The sequence below is a fragment of the Electrophorus electricus genome, chromosome 3 (genome assembly GCF_041902795.1).
Source record: "Electrophorus electricus isolate QZ-2024a chromosome 3, ASM4190279v1, whole genome shotgun sequence".
NCBI classification, from domain to species: Eukaryota; Metazoa; Chordata; class Actinopteri; order Gymnotiformes; family Gymnotidae; genus Electrophorus; species Electrophorus electricus.
Window position 1 is genome coordinate 6,347,836 of NC_137499.1, and position 20,910 is coordinate 6,368,745.

The 20,910-nt window shown below is 45.5% G+C and overlaps 1 protein-coding gene across 6 annotated transcripts; it reads left to right on the forward strand.

Moving 5' to 3' along the window:
- Positions 1-1,277: 1,277 nt before the first annotated feature.
- On the forward strand, positions 1,278-20,405 carry il16 (interleukin 16). Of its 6 annotated transcripts, XM_035524617.2 has the most exons (23): positions 1,288-1,562; positions 4,851-5,227; positions 6,306-6,445; positions 6,646-6,778; positions 7,600-7,698; positions 8,092-8,200; positions 8,583-8,731; positions 9,201-9,311; positions 9,541-9,655; positions 9,918-9,991; positions 10,392-10,611; positions 11,168-11,285; positions 11,442-11,574; positions 12,250-12,337; positions 12,572-13,077; positions 13,970-14,026; positions 14,379-14,478; positions 14,753-15,926; positions 16,451-16,637; positions 17,791-17,892; positions 18,569-18,794; positions 18,882-19,007; positions 19,213-20,405. In XM_035524617.2, the coding sequence occupies exons 1-23, from the start codon at positions 1,532-1,534 to the stop codon at positions 19,377-19,379; spliced, it is 4,542 nt and encodes a 1,513-aa protein (XP_035380510.2). In that variant the 5' UTR covers positions 1,288-1,531; the 3' UTR covers positions 19,380-20,405. The 6 variants fall into 6 exon arrangements, with proteins under 6 accessions (XP_081566168.1, XP_081566165.1, XP_081566166.1 ...); XM_081710039.1 differs by having other exon boundaries at positions 1,285-1,562; positions 18,569-19,007; XM_081710040.1 differs by having other exon boundaries at positions 1,286-1,562; positions 4,854-5,227; positions 18,569-19,007.
- The last annotated feature ends 505 nt before the right edge of the window (positions 20,406-20,910 follow it).

Consider the following 20,910-nt stretch of genomic DNA (forward strand, 5'->3'; position numbering starts at 1 on the left):
ATCATGCTCTCCCTAGTTAAATCGATGTATTTATATGTATCATTGTACATGCGCTTGCTCACACACACACACACACACACACACACACACACACACACACACACACACACACACACACACAGTAGAGTGTTTATTTAGGGTTTTCTGTCTACCCAGTGATTCATGAGTGAAGAGTAGTCCACACTGGCTGTATTCAGGGCGCACGTGTGTGTGTGTGTGTGTGTGTGTGTGTGTGTCTGTGTGTGTGTGTGTGTGTGTGTGTGTGTGTGCGCGAGCGTGCACGTGTGTAAGTACGTGTTTCCGTGTGCATTCTGAGACACTCTCTGTGCTCAGAGTGCTGTAGTTAATCAGGGGAGAAATTCTTTTCCAGGTCTTTTAATCCTTACCCAGGAAAACCTGCATCCACTCTAACATAAACACATTCACGCACACACGCACGCACGCACGCACGCACACACACACACACACACACACACACATACACACACCCCGCATGGCCACGGAGCAGTGAAACACAAGGGCCCTTTATACACCCTGGCACAGGAAGGGCCTCAGACCAGGCAAAGGTGAGTGGTCACCTGGATGAAACAGTAAAAAGAGTGATAAAAATGTAATGCAACCAAAATGTATGAAGCATTTTCGAGATTGCAAAAGTGCATTCGTCCACAGAAATGGCTACCAACTGGTATGAAAATGCTGAGTGATTCTACAAAAAGCACATCTGGGAGCTTGCGTTTGCTGATTCTTTGTAGGTGGTTTATAATACAAAAAAGGGGAGTTGCTATTGTCCCGTATCACACCAAACTCCACAAGTTTGAGATTGTTCCCAGGCTACAGCGTGCAACAGCACCAACACTGTGCCATGATCAGCTCTGGGTTTACTAACAGAGACTGTTGTAAGCATGCATATTATATGTTTTTAGTGGGTGCGGTCTGCTAGCTTGGCAAATGTTTGAACGGTTTTGCAGCCATAAAATAACGGAGGGCCTCTTCTGACTAGGGCTTTCAGAAATAGTCACAGGCTGTTCTTAGATGCTTAAAAGGACCTCAGTAAATTACACATAACTGCCATTAAGGCTTTGCGCTATGCTTGCATGTAAAGTATGACATACAGGACAGAAGGCTGAAACTCACAGCCCAAGACAACTAATAGGACTGCGTATGCAGGAGGGCGAAAAAAAAACCAAGCATTGTGAAACAGTGTAGGTGTGAGGTCAGCGGCCGTAGGGAAAAATCTCTCTCTCTCTTGCTCGCTCTCTCTCGCACTCGCGATCTCCATGAGAGGACTCCTGTGTTTAGCTGGCTGCCTGGGACGGAGGGTGGGTGGCAGTTATAAGTGCCCAATCTCAGCTCACTGACAGAGAGAGAGAGAGAGAGAGAGAGAGAAAGAGAGAACTCTCACTCCACTCTGCACCTTTAATCACCTAGCGTAAAAGAAGTACACTTCTGCTTCTTCCCTCCAGTTGGACTTACATATGGAAGAGCTCAGCACTGTAGACAGCAGATCAGCTTTCTCCCAGACTCCACGTGGATGTTCCCAGAGGGGCTGATGGTGAGCTTCGGTGAGTGTTTCTCCTCTTTTCTATCTCCTCTAATAACAGAAATAGGACGTGCAAATAGCAAAAGAAAAAAAAAAATCCAGTCCCGTTCATCAGTCTTCCTGTTTCGAAAGCCTTGAAGCAGATGTCAGTTTGGCTTGAGGCTGCATCTGGATTCCATCTCTGGCCCTTTCAAACGCTGCTAGCTCCTTTCAGACCAACCAAACAAATCTGGTAAGAAAATGAGGTACTGTAACTTTGCGGTGCAGACTGTGGAATTGAAGCGGTAGCTGTGGCACACTGGAGCATCCCACAGCGCAGGCGGGCTCGCGTGCGGCTGGGAACACCGCCGTGCCCTGCGGAGAACTCCAGACAGCCGTGTTCATCTTAATCGGATCGGACAGACGGATCCGTTTTCTCCGGTCTCCTGATCCACGCATCCCAGAGGATCAGTGATGGAACAACGCGTTCTTCCCTAATTCACACTCTTCTGCTTTCCATTTTGCTTGAATAGAAAAGATCGGGCTCTTAAAGGAAACCTCACATCACTCACGGAAACTTTGTATACTAAACACCAATGTAACGTTCTATTGAATTAACTGGGCAGCACCGTCAGTGTCAAACTGTACAGATTTTTTCACTGAATGAGCATGTGATGGTTCTGTGAAGAACACATTTTGGAAAATGATCAAGGGTTTTTGGTCATTGGTCAGTTTCTGACCACAGGATCAGTGCTGATTGGATATTATCCATATAGTGGACAATTTTCAACACAACATCGATACTGACACAGTAGTGCATGTTGTTCTGGTATCAGCTTTATTTGGAATTTTTTAAACGGAATTTAGGGATGACCAACACAGATGGTCAATGTCAGTAAATGGACAAAGGTGCTTCTACTAAATAAGTGGTTCTGAAGCCAATTTAGGAAATTTCTATGTTCATATTAACAGATGGACAGTAAAATGTGACCGTTGTACTTGGACATACCTGTACACAGATTGCCAACATACCAGTCAATGGAGGTCATTTGCTCACACGTTTTTAGGTCTAGTTTAGGTCTAGTCAGGAAACTGGCCCAGTAGGAACTAAAAAACAAAACAGTTCTGCTGTAAGAATCATAACAGATGGTTTGAAATGTTTCACAAAATTGAGATTCTGTTGTCATGTCATGCTGGCAATGTTGCAATTAATAATCGGAATTCCTCCACAAGGCTCATGACATGGACATGCTCTGCATAGCAGCAAGAGGAAATAAACACACTGGAACATATAGTAGAATTAAACCATTCTGAAACTTGACATAGCTATTTGGCAAAATGCATTATAACCCTACAATAGTACATTACACAAATAGACATGAGAAAATACATTGTGAATCAATAATATTAGTTGTTTATGCAGTATTTGTTTCCAAAAACCCCTCCAATTACAGTTAGAATGGATAGTAGATCTGGAATTGCTACAACAGGCAGGATGAACTACATTAGCTAAAACATATGCTTTCTTTTGTAAGCCTCAGATCTGTGTGTGTGAGAGAGCACATGTTGGGCTGTGTTGTTCCAGTAACTGACTGGGGTTTGTCTGCTTAATCCAAGACACTTCTCCCCCAGAACAAGATAGCAAAAGAGTCTGCACATATAGGAGGCCCCACCTCTATCTCAGAACTCATTTCAGAACATAGCTAAAGGCCAAATCTGTCTCCCTCTCTCTCTGTGTGTCTCTCTCTGACTCTGTCTTTATTTCTCTCTCTCTCTCTCTCTCTCTCTCTCTCTCTCTCTCTCCCTCCCTCCATGACTCAGCTGGTATTACAGATGTCTGCCATTACATCAGTATTACAGTCAGCCTGTTTCAATGGACACAAGCATTCACCACGCTGCTCCCACTAAGTGAATGTACATTGCAGACCCTTCTAATGTTTGCCCTTCGGGAAACCATTTCCCCAGTAAACACAAATATCTGCTGCATGATGCATCAAACACATGGTTGCAACGACGTGGCCACGCACCACAAAGGCCAGGCTTGGCCGAGCTGATTATGGCAGGTAGCTGCCACCCAAGCCTAACTCCCCCCGGAGGTGCCAGCTTCACTCCGCATTAGAAGTGGGCATTCTTTGCATTGTGCCTCGGCCACTCGGGTGGGCTGGAGGTGGGGGGAGGGGGGTGTTGTCTGCCCTGGCCCTGGGAGAGCTGAGAGTCTCAGCTGTTGCCATTATATTCCCATGGAGTGAGTCACGCTGCTGAAGGCCTCTGGGAGCCAGTGGAGAAACCAGGCCTTTTCCATCTTTCACATGTCTCAGATGAAGGGGAAAGAGGGTTTGCTCTGTTTGCTTTGTGTTCGATACTGTTTCCGTGTAGGTGGCCATGCTGGCATGTTGTTACATGTTGTCGGATAGCTATGTGCTCAACCCCAGCAAGAAGAAACAGCATCTCTAGTGTATTATAGCAGCATTTGACCCTCTGCCTCACTATAGATGTTTGCATAAATACATTACTGTACACATACATGCATTAAATACATTAGAAACCTGTGCCAGACTGCTGTGGGCTCTAAGGCATCGAAAACGGTCTGGTAATACTTAATGTTACCAGTAGGTGGATTTTACTCAGGGAACTCCAACCCCACAAAGCTGTTGCTTTGCTTCGATGGGCATATCCCCCTATACACCCCCTCATACATACAGCGCCATTAAGTTTTTAGTCTCCTAAGGGTCAGCAAATGTATGTGAGTGGATCATCCATAATGCATGACTGCTGGAGAGTTCCGAGCGTAATGACAGGTCTGTCACGATGAGGACCCTGCGCACAGCCAGAAGCCTAACCGAGGGGTGGGAGGGTCGTGCAAGGTCTAATGACACAAATGTCTCATTCACTGCACACGACTGATTAAAAAGAGACATCCAAGGACAAAACACAACTGGAAAATATACAAATATTTGGCACGAGACAGATGCATTTAATTAAAATATAATGCCAATTTAGTGTCAGTAAGACAGTAGTTTCAGACTATGCTCCATTCCCAAAGGTCTCAGTGCAAGGTGAAATTCAGTTCAAACGTTCAGGTTTTCTGGCCGAGTCACAGTCATAAGGAATCGCGCCCCTTTTCTCTTTCCTTTCTCCCTCCTGAATGCGAAAGAAAGTGCTTTTATCTCCGGCCTATAGCCGCGCTGCTTCCACAGAACACTCAGCGCGCAGGAGAACGCCAGAACCGGACTCCTAACTGAATTTCCTAATTGCTTTCTCTCTCTCTCTCTCTCTCTCTCTCTCTCTCTCTCTCTCTCTCCCCGTCTCTCGGGCTCTCCTTCCCTCTCAGTAGAGCAGCCCTCTCCATTAGTGGCGGTGTGGCCCGCGAGAGAGCCTCCCTCTGCGGCCGTCGTCCCCGCGAGAGGCAGCTCGTGCGCGCAGAGAGCCAGGCGGATGGAGAGGGGGGCATCGGAGGCGGGCGAGCGTTCCAGGAAGCTGGCCCTTCTCTCTCGCTCCCTCATCATCTGCAGCTCCAGGACCAGCGATGATGCTGCCAGCCCAGAGAAGGCGGACGGCTACAGGGAGCGGCTCGGAGTGCACCAGGGAACCCCCTGGGAACGAGCGCCAGGGTTTCCCGAAAAGGATCTTAGCAGGAGTGCCAGCCTGCAGGCTCCAAGGAGATATGAGGACTCTAAGAAGAACGTGAGGCGATCCTTCTCCATCAAGGTAAGACTTTGAGCTGCTGGTAGAACATCGCTGGTGTCATTACATGAAACTCCTCATTATGCACTAATTAACTACGCATCTGTTTAAGATCTGATTAATTTAACTTAATGAACAGATGTATCAGGGCATGGAAGGAAGCTTCTTTTGATATGCCTGCTCTGATGCAGAGACTGAGTCCTGAACATTTTCAAACTGCTCTGATCAGAGATTTTCGCACTATTTAGCAGGAACTTATGAAGTGACTTTTTAAACTGTACACAGGTCCTTGTAAATAACAATCACACAGACGAGCGCGTTTGGAGACAACGGGCCTGTGCTCGGTTATACCCGCACAAAAGAGGGCTTGTTTTGGTCGGCGGGCAGCCGAGAACTTGTGCAGGTCTCATAAGACGTTCTGGTGATGTCACGGGGGCCAGAGGCAAATAAACTCCCAAAGCCCCACATAGCTTTGCTGCCTGATACGCTGATAAACCTCTCTCTCCCTGACCTCTGCACAACAGATACAGACTGTTAAAGCACTAAGACTGTCATGAGACACGTGTCTACCATTAAATATCCATTTAGGAGGAATATTTTCCTCCTGGCTCATGAATAACAGCTATTTGTCTTATGTTACAATGTATCGAAAGTTGTTGCAAGTTTACAGGAATCGAACCCGTGACTGTGATGGCAACCTGCTCTACCAAGTGAGCTACAAGCCTCAACTACTTTAAACATCTACTATGATTCATACTATTGGGAAAGCCCAATGTGGTGTCTTCACAAGTTGAAAGAAAGACTTAATGTTTCCTAAAGCACTTCTATTAAATCTGAATGCCCAGCAATAACGTGAATGCCCTATTTTTGTGCCAGTCGGCGCAATATTGCATTATTCTTTTTTACAGGAGCACTATAAATGCTCTGTAATTAAAGTGCAACCATGTGGTTCATGTTCTAATAAAACACAGTTATTGTGGGTGTATTTCTCAGGTGTCAGACTGGGGGGGGGGGTCTTGATGTCAGATGGAAAAAGTGGTCTCTGTGTAACAGAATAGTGGTCTCCTTGTTGGAGTGTTTCTGATTCTGTTTATTGGAGCAGGAGAGCAGTTTCTGGAGAATGTGCGTGGCTGCCGCAGAAGAGAGGTGCCCAGTGGAGCCTCCAGTGGGCGATAACCACCTCCAATCTGGTGACAATGTCATTGCTCTCAGCCATGTGCGAAATGGTGGGCAGTTATGCAGGTAATAAAAAAAGCAGCATAATTTGATCATCAGCATAGCATTGGTTTTTATTATGCGAAGGGAGGGAAAGGTTTAATGTTTTGTGTAAATACACACATACAAGCCCACAAACACACACACACACACACACACATGCACGCACTCTCACACATAAATACAAGAGCACTAATGGACGTTATTTGCTTTTTCTCACTCTCTAGGGACACTTACATCCACTGTGGTGAGAGGCTGGCCCCATTTAATGGGCAGGTAATAAACGGCCACACGAAGCTCGAGCCTGAGTTGGAGAGACAGTCCACAATGCACGCCGTCTTCAGAACAGCCAGTGCTGAAGTAAGCCATGTGATTCACATTCTCTCCCATGTCCCCAAATGCTCTGCCACTGATCCCTGATCACTCACCCTGCTCAGATTTGGAAGGTTTAGGATGGATTTTGCTGGGAAAGCTGGTCCTAGGTCAGTATTAAAGGTCAGGTCTGTGACATTTCAACCATACCAGAACCTCATTCGACCCCCAGAAGGGCCGACGACCTCCTACATGGTAGACAGCTGAAGCGGCCCTCGCGTTGCTAACACACCAGCGGTTTTTCTCAAACAAAACCTCTGTTGTCAGACCAAGAATAGCTGGCCTCAAACAACACGCTGTTCATTTGACCACAAAAAGAATCAGATGGCTTAGATGAAAAAAAGTGGACAAACACTAGCGTTAACAGGGCTAGAAAAAAGCACAGTGTGCGTTTGCATCAACAAACCTTTCATAAGGACCGGGACTGAAGCTGAATCCGACAGAAGACTGTGACCTCAAACCATGTTCTCTTCTAAAAGAGGACCAGCAGGCAGAGCAGAGACCGTCACTTGGGCTCTGGAAGATCAAAGGCTGAAAGGAACCCTGGATCTTTCTGCACACTGTGGCAGTGTGTCACCCAACCTGTCCCTTTTTAACGTGGGAATTATTATTTCGAGCCTAAATGTCATGACACAGTGAGAAATGCATTTCCTACAAATGACTTTCACACCTTCTCTCTACAACACGCCGTGTAAAGGGTTGCACTATGGAAACTTGATGAACACCAGGGACACGTTTCGCCCCTCACTTTCCCGCCGGTCCTTATGGCAGCCCTTACCAATATGGCTGTGTTTACTTTTCCCCCGAAGGTTTTCTCCCCGTGCGAGATGAATGGGCCGGCTCTGAACGGCAGCTTCAGTGATCCCTTGGCCTACAGAGATGATCTGAGGAACAGCACTCACATGAAGGTGAATATTGTTATTATTATTATTATTATTATTATTATTATTATTATATAGCACCTTTCTCATACTCAAGGATACTTTATAGATATATATTCGCTTTTTTACAATCACTCACACACTGATGAGAAGCAGCAGACTATTTGCACACAACGTACTCTTAGTTGGCAACCACAGCCCCCTGAGGGACTGCACCGGTCCAGGGGAAGGGGAGCATGAACTCTATTGTAGGATAAAGGCGATTACGCACGTTGTTAAAAGCGTTTTTGTGAGAAAATGTATTTATGAGGGGTTGCTGAATATATCAATTTCATTACATACACATGGTGTTTGTGTGTGGTTGTTTGTGGATGTGTGATTGTGTGTGTGTGTTTGTGTGCGTGGTTCATTCGAACAAAGGCACCCATTATACAGGTATCAGAGGTTAACAACAAAAGCTGTGAGTTGGATATCAAAGAGGAAGACTCCCAAGGAATAGTTTGCAAGAGGAATCGCTCCAGCTCCACAAGTTAGCCTCTCTCTCTCTCTCTCTCTCTCTCTCTCTCTCTCTCTCTCTCACACACTCACACACACACACACACACACACACACACACATATCTCTTATACTGTTTCATATGGCATTTCTACTGACTTCTGTGTTAATACAGCTAATGTCATGAGACATCACCACCTAACCCAATGCGCCTGCCGTTCAAATGCCAGTACAGTAAATGAAGTCTTTTATTACATAATAAGCTTCTAAGTCATTAAACTAGAGGCATTTTCGAACCTTTTACAAACAGGCCATTCTCTGGCCGGTCTGCGTGTTATGCTCCTATCAGAGTAGTGGGAAACGCCTCTGTTGCCTCTGTAATGGCTCTCCCGGTCACGTGCTCTCCCTTTGTTTAGGTGTCCATCCGTACTGGATCGGAGACTTGGACACCATCATCGCGAAGACTCCAGAACTGTTTCCCTGCTGCAGCCATGGCACTGCAGGCTTCTATGGCAACAGGAAGTCTCTCTCCCAGCAGCTGGAATTCCCTCACAGCGTTCCACAGGTTCAGGATTAGTGGCAATTGGCAATTAGTGAGAATGGGATTATGTAATTGGGGTGGAATATGTTTTTATATCAGCACAGATTATTGGTGCATAGTTTGTGAGGTTAAATGTTGACCTAGGGTTTTATGTTTACACTTTAACTGAACATTTTGTTATAATTTACTTTACATCAATCTTAATAATTGCACACATTATGACATGAACTATGACTAGGCAAACTAGGTAATAAGAGTAGGCCCTAGGCTTTGATTGTAGGACTCTAGTGTAATATTCGTGTGCCTTCACATTTCCTGATGCGCTTGTGAGCTTCACTCTTTCTAATGGAGCGACTGCGCACTGCTTTTGAGCCGCTGCTCTTCATGTGTTCACGTGGCTGATATAAACAGGCAATAAAGCCAATGTCAGCATGTCAGTTTGGTTTGTTGTTGACTCGTTTATGGGTGTTGTGCATTCTGTGTGTCTCGGCAGGCAGTACCTCGCCCCTCTCGCTCGCTTAGCTCGGCCCATTTGGTTCATTCCTGTAGCAGTGTGCAAGCATTCATCATCTGTAACATAGTCTTAATGAAAGCACCCGGCAAGGTAAACACACACACACACACACACACACACATTCACACTAGACTAACTGATTGCCTGTAGTTGCCTCTACATGTCTACATCACCCAATCACCCATCTATCCATCGTGCTTGCAGTGGTTACAGATATTGAATGATTATTATGTATTGATTACTCCTTGCTATAAATGGCAATAGCTGTGCGCTTACTTCATGAGCGCCCCTGTTCCGCCTTCCCTGTTGGTCTTGCCAGGGTCTGGGGTTCAGCATCGTGGGAGGTCGTGACAGCATCTACGGCCCAATGGGAATCTATGTCAAGACCATCTTCCCTGGCGGAGCGGCTGCAGCCGACGGGAGACTACAGGAAGGTGCAGCAAAGAACACTTAGCACACTCCACCCACTCCACCCACTCACTTCACCCACCCCACCTACCCACTTACTACACCCACCCACTTCACCCATTCACTCTACTCACTCCACTCACTCATTCCAACTATGTTTCCACATATTTCATCCATCCGTCCAGAACAAATGCACAGTGTATCCAATCAAAATTTGAACCAATAATACCATTGTTATATGTGTTAACTTCCCTTTACCTAACTCCATCAAATACCTGTGTTTTGTAGGAGATGAGATTCTGGAGCTGAATGGAGAATCTCTGCATGGTCTTAAACATGACGATGCATTACACAGGTTCAAGGTGAGTTCTGCGATGTCCCTCGTCCTGTTTTCAGGATCTTGTCCTCTAACAATTAAATAGTTAAAAACTATTAATCTTATTATGTTTCACTTACATTTTCTTAATAGACTCAGTCTTGCTTTGCTAAAATTTGCCAGGTTACTCATTAATATGCATAACACTGACCAATTTCACATCCATCCCTCCATCTCACCATCCATCCATCAATCCACCCACCCATCCAGGATTTTTACCAGGCTAAGTGTGCATTTGACCAAAATTAACACTGACCGAAGTTCACATCTGTCCACCCATCCAACCATTAATCCACCCATCATGCATCTGTCTGTCCTTGCATCATTGTTCAAGTCCATTTCTCCATCTCTCTCTCTCTCTCTCTCTCTCTCTCTGCTTTCTGAAGCAAGTGAAGAAGGGTCTGCTGACCCTGGTGGTGAGGACCAGTCTGCGGTCAGGAGCCCTGTCTGGCAGCCAGACACAGGTGGCCCAGCTGTGCCGCTCCAGATCCCTGAGCTCAACCACCGGCATCAGCAGGGCCAGCGCTGACCTGGCTGATCGTACCTGCTTCGGCAACCCAGCCAAGCCTCGGGATCGCATCATGATGGACATCACTCTACAGAAGGGTTTGTGTCAGTAACTGCGCTCGAGTTTAGTCTCACTATACTATTAGTATACTGAATCCAGAGCTCCTCTGGTCTGGTGGATCTGCTAGAGAAGAATGGTTTAAAAAACTGCTACTGGGATGACAGATTTCTCTGCAATGAGAACATTAAGTACAGCAACAGTCCCTTAGCTGTGAAGGAGATGACATTCATTGTGTTTGTATATAGAGGATGGTGTGGTGACCTTCATTGTGTGCTTGTATATAGAGAATGGTGGGGTGACCTTCATTGTGTGTTTGTATATAGAGGATTTTGTGGTGACATTCATTGTGTGTTTGTATATAGAGGATGGTGGGGTGACCTTCATTGTGTGTTTGTATATAGAGGATTTTGTGGTGACATTCATTGTGTGTTTGTATATAGAGGATGGTGGGGTGACATTCATTGTGTGTTTGTATATAGAGGATGTTGGGGTGACATTCATTGTGTGCTTGTATATAGAGGATGTTGGGGTGACATTCATTGTGTGCTTGTATATAGAGGATGTTGGGGTGACATTCATTGTGTTTGTATATAGAGAATGGTGTGGGCTTGGGTATCGGGTTGTGCTGTGTTCCATCTGCTGAAGGCTGCCCTGGCGTCTACATTCACACCCTGTCGCCGGGCTCCGTGGCACACATGGATGGCCGTTTGAGGTCAGTGCATATTCATTTTAATAACCACACAACAGGCCCTTGGAATCAGAAGAGAGAAGCTGTCTCAACGCCATTCTGCCCTGCAAACGGGGACACGGCAGGACCCGTGACTCTGACCTCTCCCTCTCTCCCTCCGTGTGTAAATGTATGTTTCAGATGTGGTGATGAGATCGTGGAGATCAATGACACAGTGGTCTGTAACATGACGCTGAACGATGTGTACACAGTTCTGAGCCAGTGCAACCCGGGTCCAGTTCAGGTCATCATCAGTCGCCACCCCGACCCGAAAGTAAGTCTGGCCTTCCATCTGTAACCCATGGGTGTGGAGTTTTTCATGGTTCTTCACAGTTGTTTCTAGAATATCTATCGAAGTGTGTACACCTCTATACAGCTGCCTGTTAGCACAGTGCAAAGCTATGCTAGGAATGTAAGAAAGGTAAGAACTTCACCATGTTTATTTGGCACCAACATGACTGGAGAGAAACACTTTTTTCTTACTTAATGTATTTTGCTTGTTACATTTGCTAGTTGTCACTGAAATTCAGGTTGTCAGGAATTCAGGTATTCTCCCAATGGTATGATCAATGGTGTATTGCCTTACATTATTATATGTTTTATACATTGCTCTGTTTTTATGTTTGTATTAAATTTTGAACTGCGCAAACAGAACAGATTGACTATTAGACAACCTCTGGTGCATCAACAGTAATGTTGATTGATGTCAGCATTACTGATGACATACTGATTAATGGATTTCCCTGGCTAAATTAACAAACATAAAAATTGATTAAAATTTAATTTTGTATGTGTGTGTGTGTGTGCGCACGTGTGTGTGTGCGTGTGTGTGTGTGTGTGTGCGTGTGCGTGTGCACGTGCTTTTGTGTGTGTGTGTGTGTGTGTGTGTGTGTGTGTGTGTGTGTGTGTGTGTGTGTGTGTGTGTGTGTGTGTGTGTGTGTGTGCATAGGTTTCAGAACAGCAGCTGAATGAGGCCATTGCTCAGGCAGTAGAGAACAGCAAACTGAAGCGAGACAAGAGTCAGTGGAGTGTGGATGGTAAGAATGCTTTAGCCACCATGCACGAACCCCGACATCCACCAGAATACACCTCCCACCTAGAGTCTCACTAAAGTCTTATAAAGCATTTCTACAGAGAGACTTAGAAATCTTACAAAAGCAAGTCAATTCCCAGGCCTTCATTAGTTCAGCTGCACTAAAGTGTCTGGTTTCAGTCGATTCACTGGTACAGCACGCTAGACTGTGCCAGTCTGATCTCAAGTCCGATCTCAGGTCTGAGACGGTTGGACCCCTGCTCACATGGCAGGCAGAAATGTGAGCGCTGCCTGGATCGGAATCACAGCCAACTGACCAGCAGACGGGTCCAGAAGCCAATGGTCCGCTCCTGCAGCGAGGGTGCCTACAGCCAGCGCTGCGCCCCGCCCGGTACCACCACCCCAATGTACCACCCTTACCCCGAACGCATCACCAGGGTGCACAGCATAGACGTCTCCATGACAGCCGGCTGCGAGGTCCCGGCCAACGGCAGGCTGTCCTTGACGTGCGTGGACGATGACTACAACGTCCCTCACAGCTTTGCGGCGAGCCCGGCTGGCCAGCTGGCGTTAGACATGACTGCGGATAGGGGGAGGGGTTTCAGGGCAAGGCCACGGTCCCTGCCACGGAGGTACTGCCGCCAACAGGATGTCACCAAGGAGGAGGCGTTCACCGACTCGAGTGACTCCAGTCGAGGTTCACCAGTGAAGGTGGAAGAACCGCTGCCTTCGCAAAGCTGTCAGGTACAGCTTTGTGCATTTATATCTACTTTGAGCAGATATTGTGGGTCAGATATTAAAACCTTTGAGCAGGTGAGGGTCAGACACTGAATAAAAGAATAATAAAGAATAAAATAGTTCATGGTCCTTTCTTCCCGCAGTGAAATAAGAACTGGTGGCAGGTTAAAGGTTTAAAGGATTTTTCTAATAAGTCCTTTGTTAATGTGTTTTTAATGTCATAAGCGTTAAGCACATTAAATGTTTCGTTTGGGGAAGTCAGCACTGCTGTTACTTCTGCATCGGCCCTAATTCCACTAAAGAGAAGGATGTGGCAAACTGAGACAAGAGAATTGCCCAAAAATGGTATCTGCGTGAGAGAAGGCGTGATCAGCTCATCTGCACTCCTTCATAGCACTGCTGCTGTGCTCACTAAGGGGCCGTGTTTAAGGCATATGGTGAGACACATTTACAAATAAAGCATGTGGATCAAAATAGAATGCTTAGTTGTCTGGAATATCATATTTAAAATGTTCACATATACGTGTGCATATCCTGCAGTTACTTCTGCTGTTACTTTACCTAAAAACAGCCAGTGATGTAAATACTCTCTTAACTAGTATTCATTTGTCTGTCCTGGGTTTCTGGGTTCTAGCAGTTCTGGAGTATATGTACAAAGTTTTGAGAAGGATCTCATGGCTCACATTTAAGAATATGTGTGGGATTGAAATACTTCCTCTTTCTGGGCTGCCGAATCTGGTGCACAAATACTCTAGCGCACAACTCTGGATTGCAAAGATTTCTATTTAACATAAAATGTTCACATTCTTTTTTTTGTCTTACACAACTTGGAATCGAATGGTATTTCAACCGATGTTTTTTTTCTTCTGCTGTCTCTGGTCTCTCCACATGCTTCTAGTTGTTCTGCAGTTTATACAAGGCTTTGAGAAAGATCTCAAGTCTTCTCTTTAAGAATGTACGTGGGATTTTAAATATTTCCTTTTATCTCGGCTGCTGATTCTCATGCACGGGGATGACAGTGCAAAAACTTTATGTATGACCTAGTCACTACTTCGCGACATGCACAAGGGAAAACCTTGGTTTCAATCCATAATTCTAGTAAACGTGTTGTACTGAGTTAAATCCATTCTCTTGTCCTAGTGAAAGTGCTTCGCATGGAGCATGCCTATTGCAGCGTGTGGCCTGACTGTCCTGTCTGCATCGGTGGTGCATGTCACAATGATGCTAAGCGGATGCGTTTCTACACCTTTGTTGAGGCCATGCAAAGAGTGTCAAAATCACCCAACTATTTCCTGTTTGTGTGGCAGGAAGTGGGCGAGCGTTTGGAGGGAACAGATGCAATATTCTCTGAATGTATCGTTGCCGCCGCGAATGACAGCACAGTGGGGGAGAGCAAACAACTCAGAGGTATGGTATACATTTAACTGGCGTTAATATGTTTATATGTTATTAGGTCATCCATGACAAATAAATCATCTTCCTCATATTAAGATTATCAGAATGATTACAAAGATAAACATACTTCCACCCTCTAGATATCGATCACTGAGACTTGTTAACTGAGATTATAGTATTACACTTCCTAGTTAGGATGATATATTTTACTTACACTGTTGCAGCCTGTTATGTTACTGAGTGAATTCTCCGTGTAGTATATTTGGCTGGTGTACCTGTGTTTTAGACTTGGAGTCCCCCAGTCAAGTTTGCAGTCCAACTAAGAGAGCTGTCCTGAGACGGCAAGGCTGTGTGGAATCGAACCCTGATCAGCAAACCGACCCCTGGATTAGAAGATTAGCAGACAACCCTGAAAGGTACCTGTGCCATCCCAAAACCATGAGCGACCACAACAGGAATAACGAGATCAGCGGCACAGTCTCTGAGACTGCGGACAGCTTGAAATCTGAGGAAAAGAAGGGGCCCCCCGTAGCCCCCAAACCTGCTTGGGTACGCCAAGGCCTCAGGAGTATTAAATATGGACAGTCGCCAGCCGAGGCATTTAAGCCCCCAGGCAGTAGGGGCCAGGATGTTGGAAAGACTTTTGGAGTTAGTCTTAGGGCCACTTCATCTGCAGCCAATCTATCATTTAAACAAAAGCTCAGCTCGTTCGAGACTTTTTCAAATACTGACGTGGCAGAGAAGACTAGCAGAAAGCACGCCCCATCCTCTTTACTTCCACGGATGGAGAGAGGCCAGGCTACGGTTGAGAAGGCAAAGCCGGAAGACCCCAACAACACAAGGAAAAGTGGAACCACCGAGCTCAACAAGGAGGACAACGAAAAGGCATCTCCGGTTTGCATTTCCACCCTCACCGTCGAGTCGCCTTCTGAAATTGAGCAAGCATCCTCTGAAAAATCAGATGTTGTCCCAAAGACCAGCAATCTGAATGCGGTTGAAAAGACATCCGATGATTCCACCAGCCCTCCGGCAGAGCCTCCATCTGCTGTTGAAGATGAGGAGGAAACTCAGAAAGACTCGACAGCCCTCGGTCACTGTCCCAGAAGATCCAGCAGTTCTAAAGATCCTCCCTCGGAAAAGCCCCCCTCGCCAGAGAGCTCCAGCAGTCACGCTGCAACCCTAAGAACCAGAAGTCTACCCTTGAATGCTTCAGATGGCCACAACCAGGGTGGACTGGAAGGGGACAGCCTTGAGATCATCCTGTCCTTCAGCACCCAGGTGTCCTGTGCCCTGATGCGTTCCATGCAGTCTCTTCCACACTCCCCATGCCCCAGCCTCAGCAATCCATGGGGTGCCATGCCTGGATCTCACCCTGACACCACAGATGAAGAGAGTTTGTTGGCTGAGAAGCTTCCATTCTCCCCTGTGCCAGACAGCAGTGAAAAAGGCTTCTCTGTGAGGTATGCTGTTGCTTGCAAGCATCACTAAGAACCACATGGGAGTAGTATCTGAGGTACACCTGTTTTCTGTATAACACAGTTGTTTGACAACCAAGTGTTGTGAGTGCACTCAGAGGAGGGAGTTGTAGATTTCTTTTATCCTGTGTGCAAGAGTTATGATACAGTCTCTTTGATGTGAAACTGGATGAGGAAATGAAGCTTGGCTGTCTTAGACTGATAGAACAGACACTTATCTAAAGTTCCTTTTCTGTATGAAGATAACCTCATGCAAGCAATTACCAATCATACATTATCAATTCACTTTCCTTTTAAATACATGCAATCTAAACACATTCTTTAGAAGAATGTTTTGAAAATGGAATCAAAATGATTACAAACTGTACAAGGGAAATTTAAACACGCTTGCAGCTTCTGCAATGCGCAACCGGAGATTCTGCATGTTGTTGGTAAAAAAAAAAACCCAGCCTCAGCTCAACAGCAAGGCCAACCTCTTAGGCAATTTCTGGTTTTGATTTGGCTAATAGCCTTGCTGAACTGAGAGAGTGCACTATTGAGAGAGGAGAAGAGTCTGAGAAAGAGGACCGTGGCCCCGAGCGACCCCTGACCACACCCTCCGCAGCGTGCGCCCAATCGGTGATCTCAGCCCTTCCGCCTCAGGAAATCCAGAAGATGATACAAGAGGTGAAGGATCTCGACGAGGACACCTTAAAGGTAAGCGAGCTGTCAAGCCGAGGGGAGTGGTACGAGACACACGCTGCCAATCGCTAATCCCTCAAACCTCGTGCATTCTGCATGAGAGCCACACACCAGGCGACGCTGCGTAATTGCTAAACGATCTGCATACTGTGTCACAAAACTAATTAAAGCCAGTTATACAAGCTATTACTGAAACGGATTACAAGTAATCAGCAAACTGGCCGCATCTTACAAAGAAAGCGGATGGAGACATCAGCAAGCCATTAACATGCCAGAAGTACTTTTCACGACATCCGGTTCAAATTAAATTTTCTGTTTGCTGAGGTCTATACCGAAGTCTGTGCTTATCGGTAAAGAACCCGCCTTAGTGTTCGAGGCTGCAGAAACACATTAGCAGCGTGCAGTAAGAGAATGGTGGGACTATTAACCGCTATAGCAGAGAAGATAGCAGAGCTGCCATCAAGATCCCCTAATAGCAGAGGGCTTCTATGAAGCTTTCAAGCTTTTGCAGCGCGTCCACCCTGTTTGTTCACCAAAGTGCTTCTCCCTCCTCCCCAAGAGGAGACCTTGGCTCGCTTCTGTGCTAAACTGTAGGCGTTTCTCCTGTTTACACTGTATGTCACTACCAGTCGTCTCTTTTAGGGCCGCCACCTGTGTAGCAAGGAGATGACTCAGCTCACTGCAGGGTTGTTGTTTGTTTTTTTTTACAAGGAGAGCGGGAAAGACGGTTAGATTTCTTCACAGAGGGCTTTTATGGGCATTAACAAGACAGAAGTACTACTGAGGCTGAAAAGAGTACGCAAAGTAGGCTGCTGTGTTTGGGAGAGCTATTCGTCTTCCAGCAGCACAATAACCGAGTTTTTTTTTTTTTTTTTTTTTTTTTTTTTAAGCAAGCTAACACAGCCGTGCTGACACGCCCCCATCTGGAAACCATCACAGAGGCAGCTGCTATTTACATAGCAATAAGCCTATGATCTCTTCATGAATGCTAACCATTCTCCACGACATTGCATAACAACATCTCTGGCAAACGGATCATAGCGTCGTCATTAAACGTGCTGCAGGCCGTACCAGACGCGCTAACGCACCACACATTTTATTGGCTGGGAAGCAGCGCAAAGCTTCGTCTTGCTGACAGATTCACCATTGAGTTACTCTCCTCCGTCAGCAACTGGAAGACATCCATGTCGTGATTCTGCATAAGGAGGAAGGTGCTGGCTTGGGTTTCAGCATCGCTGGAGGTATCGATCAGGAGAACAAAGCGACTACGGTGCGTAAGACCTCCACACACGTCAATCTCCTCGGGGGGGGGGGGGGGGGGGCGTGGCAAATGACTGCCACGCCACAGGATTGGCTGTGTCTAAAACGCTAACTGGCAATCCTCTGGGATCTAGTGAAAGGACCGCGGACATAACGGGTTTTAACACATTGATTGTTTCACTGGGAAGTACACCGGGATTCAGTCCCCCCCCCCAAAGGTTATGCAATTGTACTTTAGTTTATATATTGAATTAACTGTTGACATATATTTCAGTGGCTGTAATCCAATCTGAGATCAACATCTGATCAGATAGCTTTCAGGAAATAGGCTCATCTGAATTTTTTATCTATCTATCTATCTATCTATCTATCTATCTATCTATCTATCTATCTATCTATCTATCTCTCTCTCTCTCTCTCTCTCTCTCTCTCTCTCTCTCTCTCTCTCTCTCTCTCTCTCTCTCTCTCTCTCTCTCTCTCTCTCATATCTTTGTTGAGTCACTGCAACTGTGTCTTTACTCCTAAAGAAGTTAATACTGCAAGCGCTCACTTTCCTTTGTGCTTGAAGTCCAGAAAACAATGTTGCGGCGCTTCTTACCGGCTACCATCGTGTAATAACCAGTTTGCTGAGGTTAAGACCTTCCACCTGGTCGTTTCATCCCCGCCACTGTGCTGAACTCTTCCAGGTTCACAAGGTCTTTCCCCACGGTCTAGCGGCCCAGGAGGGCACCATCGAGAAAGGAGACGAGGTGCTGTCCATTAATGGGCAGACGCTGAAGCACGTGAGGCACGGCGATGCCACGGCGACGCTCCGGCAGGCGCGCGACCTGAAGCAGGCCGTGGTGGTGGTGTGCAAGAGCAGAACAGCGGGGGCCGACGGGGGCACGAGCACTAACGAGCCCGGCTGCGCAGGTAAAGGAGCGCAGTCGGATTCTTTCGTCCTCTCTCTTAAAGGTCTAGTACGTGGCGGAACGTTAATGTCATTCTTTCTGCTGGTAGATGAAGGTGGCGATGTCCTCACCCTGGAGTTGGAGAAGAACGCGGGTGGAGTAGGGTTTAGTCTGGAGGGAGGAAAAGGCTCCATTCATGGAGACAAACCCCTCATCGTCAGTAGAATTTTCACAGGTAAGACTGATGCAACTTTCAGTACATCAGTACATCTTCAGTAAACTCGAACTCCACACGTGCTTATGCCATTCGTTTAGCGGAAAACTTGCATTCCGTGTCACGATAACAGATGATCGACTGAATCCGACTTGATCTGAGATCCTAGGAGCCGTGTTTGTAAGATGGCCATCTTTACCATAATGGGTATGTCTGTGTGTTGTAGGCAGCTCAGCAGAGCAGAAGGGCCTACAGGTTGGTGACGAGCTGCTACAGGTTGAGGACTCGGTTCTGCAAGGCCTCACACGCTTGGAAGCCTGGACCCTCATTAAGGGCCTTCCCGACGGTCCGTTCACAATCAGTTTTGGAAGAAAGAAAGATGAACAGAGCTAAATTCCCAGTTGTTTTCCTAAATCACTGTTAAAAAACCCAGAAAATGAAGCATGAAGAAAGTTGGGCATAAATTAAGCCTCGTCTTGATGTCTAGTGGAATTCGGTCCAAAGCTAATGAAATGCTCTAAAGCCGTTTAGCTGAATGCAGCCTTAGATAAACTTAATCTATTTTCCAGAAGCTCTGTGCTTCTCTCAGAAGGAAGTGTTTTTGCCATGCTGTGGGGTCATTGCCATTTGTTGACCGTAGATTTGGGGTTGAGTTGTAGAAAAACAAGAAAGCAAAAAAAAGGAGAATAATTCTGCTTTAAATTTTTTAGCCATGCTACCACTTGTTGAATCATGTAAAGACGAATTTAAGCCTTTACCATATTAAGACTAACTTTTCTCTCTCTCTCTTTCATATATAAATATAAATAAATGTCCAAGGCCAAGTTGAATCTAATCCAGTGTACAGAGAGCTGGCCCATTCTGGCGTTAGACGCCAGTACTGGTGTACTGTACACCTGAAACCAAGCGAATGTTTTTTAAAAATATAGTTCTTGTAAACATTGTTTCAAAATGTGATTTCTATACATTGAAGTTCTGAACATACACATACTGCCTTTGTACTGTTGTACAGCCATGGTCAGATTCCTCTGAACTGGATTCCTCTTGTTTGTCTGTTTTAAGAGTCTTGCATGCACCCTGTAGATGGAGATCTAAAACTATTTGTATGCTATCTAAACATTTAACTAGATCCTCATCTGATATCCTTAACTTTGAGTATGAGGCTCATATGAGGCTTTTCACACACATGCAAAAACCAAACACAGGGCATAAACTAAATGTTTCCTCTCAACAAATGCAATAATTTCAGACACACAGCATTGTTCCTCATTACAATAATAGGAATTGTATTTATTTTTTAGGTTCTTAAAAGCAATGGTACATCAAAAATGATTCAAGTTCCCATTAAAGACTGGGTGTTATTAATCTTTTCCTTTTGTACAGAGTAAGTTCCTAATAAATAAGAAGATACCTTTTGAATTGTCTGGAATTTTTACCCCTCAAAATACCCAAATAAAAGAATTGACTAAAATAACTGATCAGCTTGGTATTTAAAATGATTCAAATGCTGTATCACAGATAAATGCAGGAGATATGTTAATACATGCCAAAGATCCAGAATGCAGCTACTTATTTATACTAATAGAGTACATTGTGTTTCACAGAGCTCATCATACTAAGGGCTTTGTGTCCATCAGGTGTACATGACATTAAAGGCAATCTATCTAGCAGCAGCCGGTTCCAGTTATTTACGTTCAGGTGTTCCAAAGGTTTACATCTCTAGTAAAAAAGGTTAAGACAAACAAACAAATTAAAAAGAAACAAATAACCCATGCATAGTAATATCCTGACATTGGATCCGATACCTCATTAGATATACAGAAAGGCCAAGAACATGCGTTCATAATGAATACACCGTGCCCAAAACACTTCATGCCCATGCTTCTTAATGGAACACCAGGAAAGACACCAGACAGAACACATA

What these genes read in the sequence shown, in the direction of transcription:
- il16 (XM_081710039.1), top strand. Translation starts at nt 1,532, where the DNA reads ATGTTCCCAGAGGGGCTGATGGTGAGCTTCG. An exon ending in TAATGAAAGCACCCGGCAAG is followed by an intron (nt 9,312 to 9,540) that starts GTAAACACACAC and finishes TGGTCTTGCCAG; the next exon opens with GGTCTGGGGTTCAGCATCGT. An exon ending in GAAAAAGGCTTCTCTGTGAG is followed by an intron (nt 15,927 to 16,450) that starts GTATGCTGTTGC and finishes TTTGGCTAATAG; the next exon opens with CCTTGCTGAACTGAGAGAGT.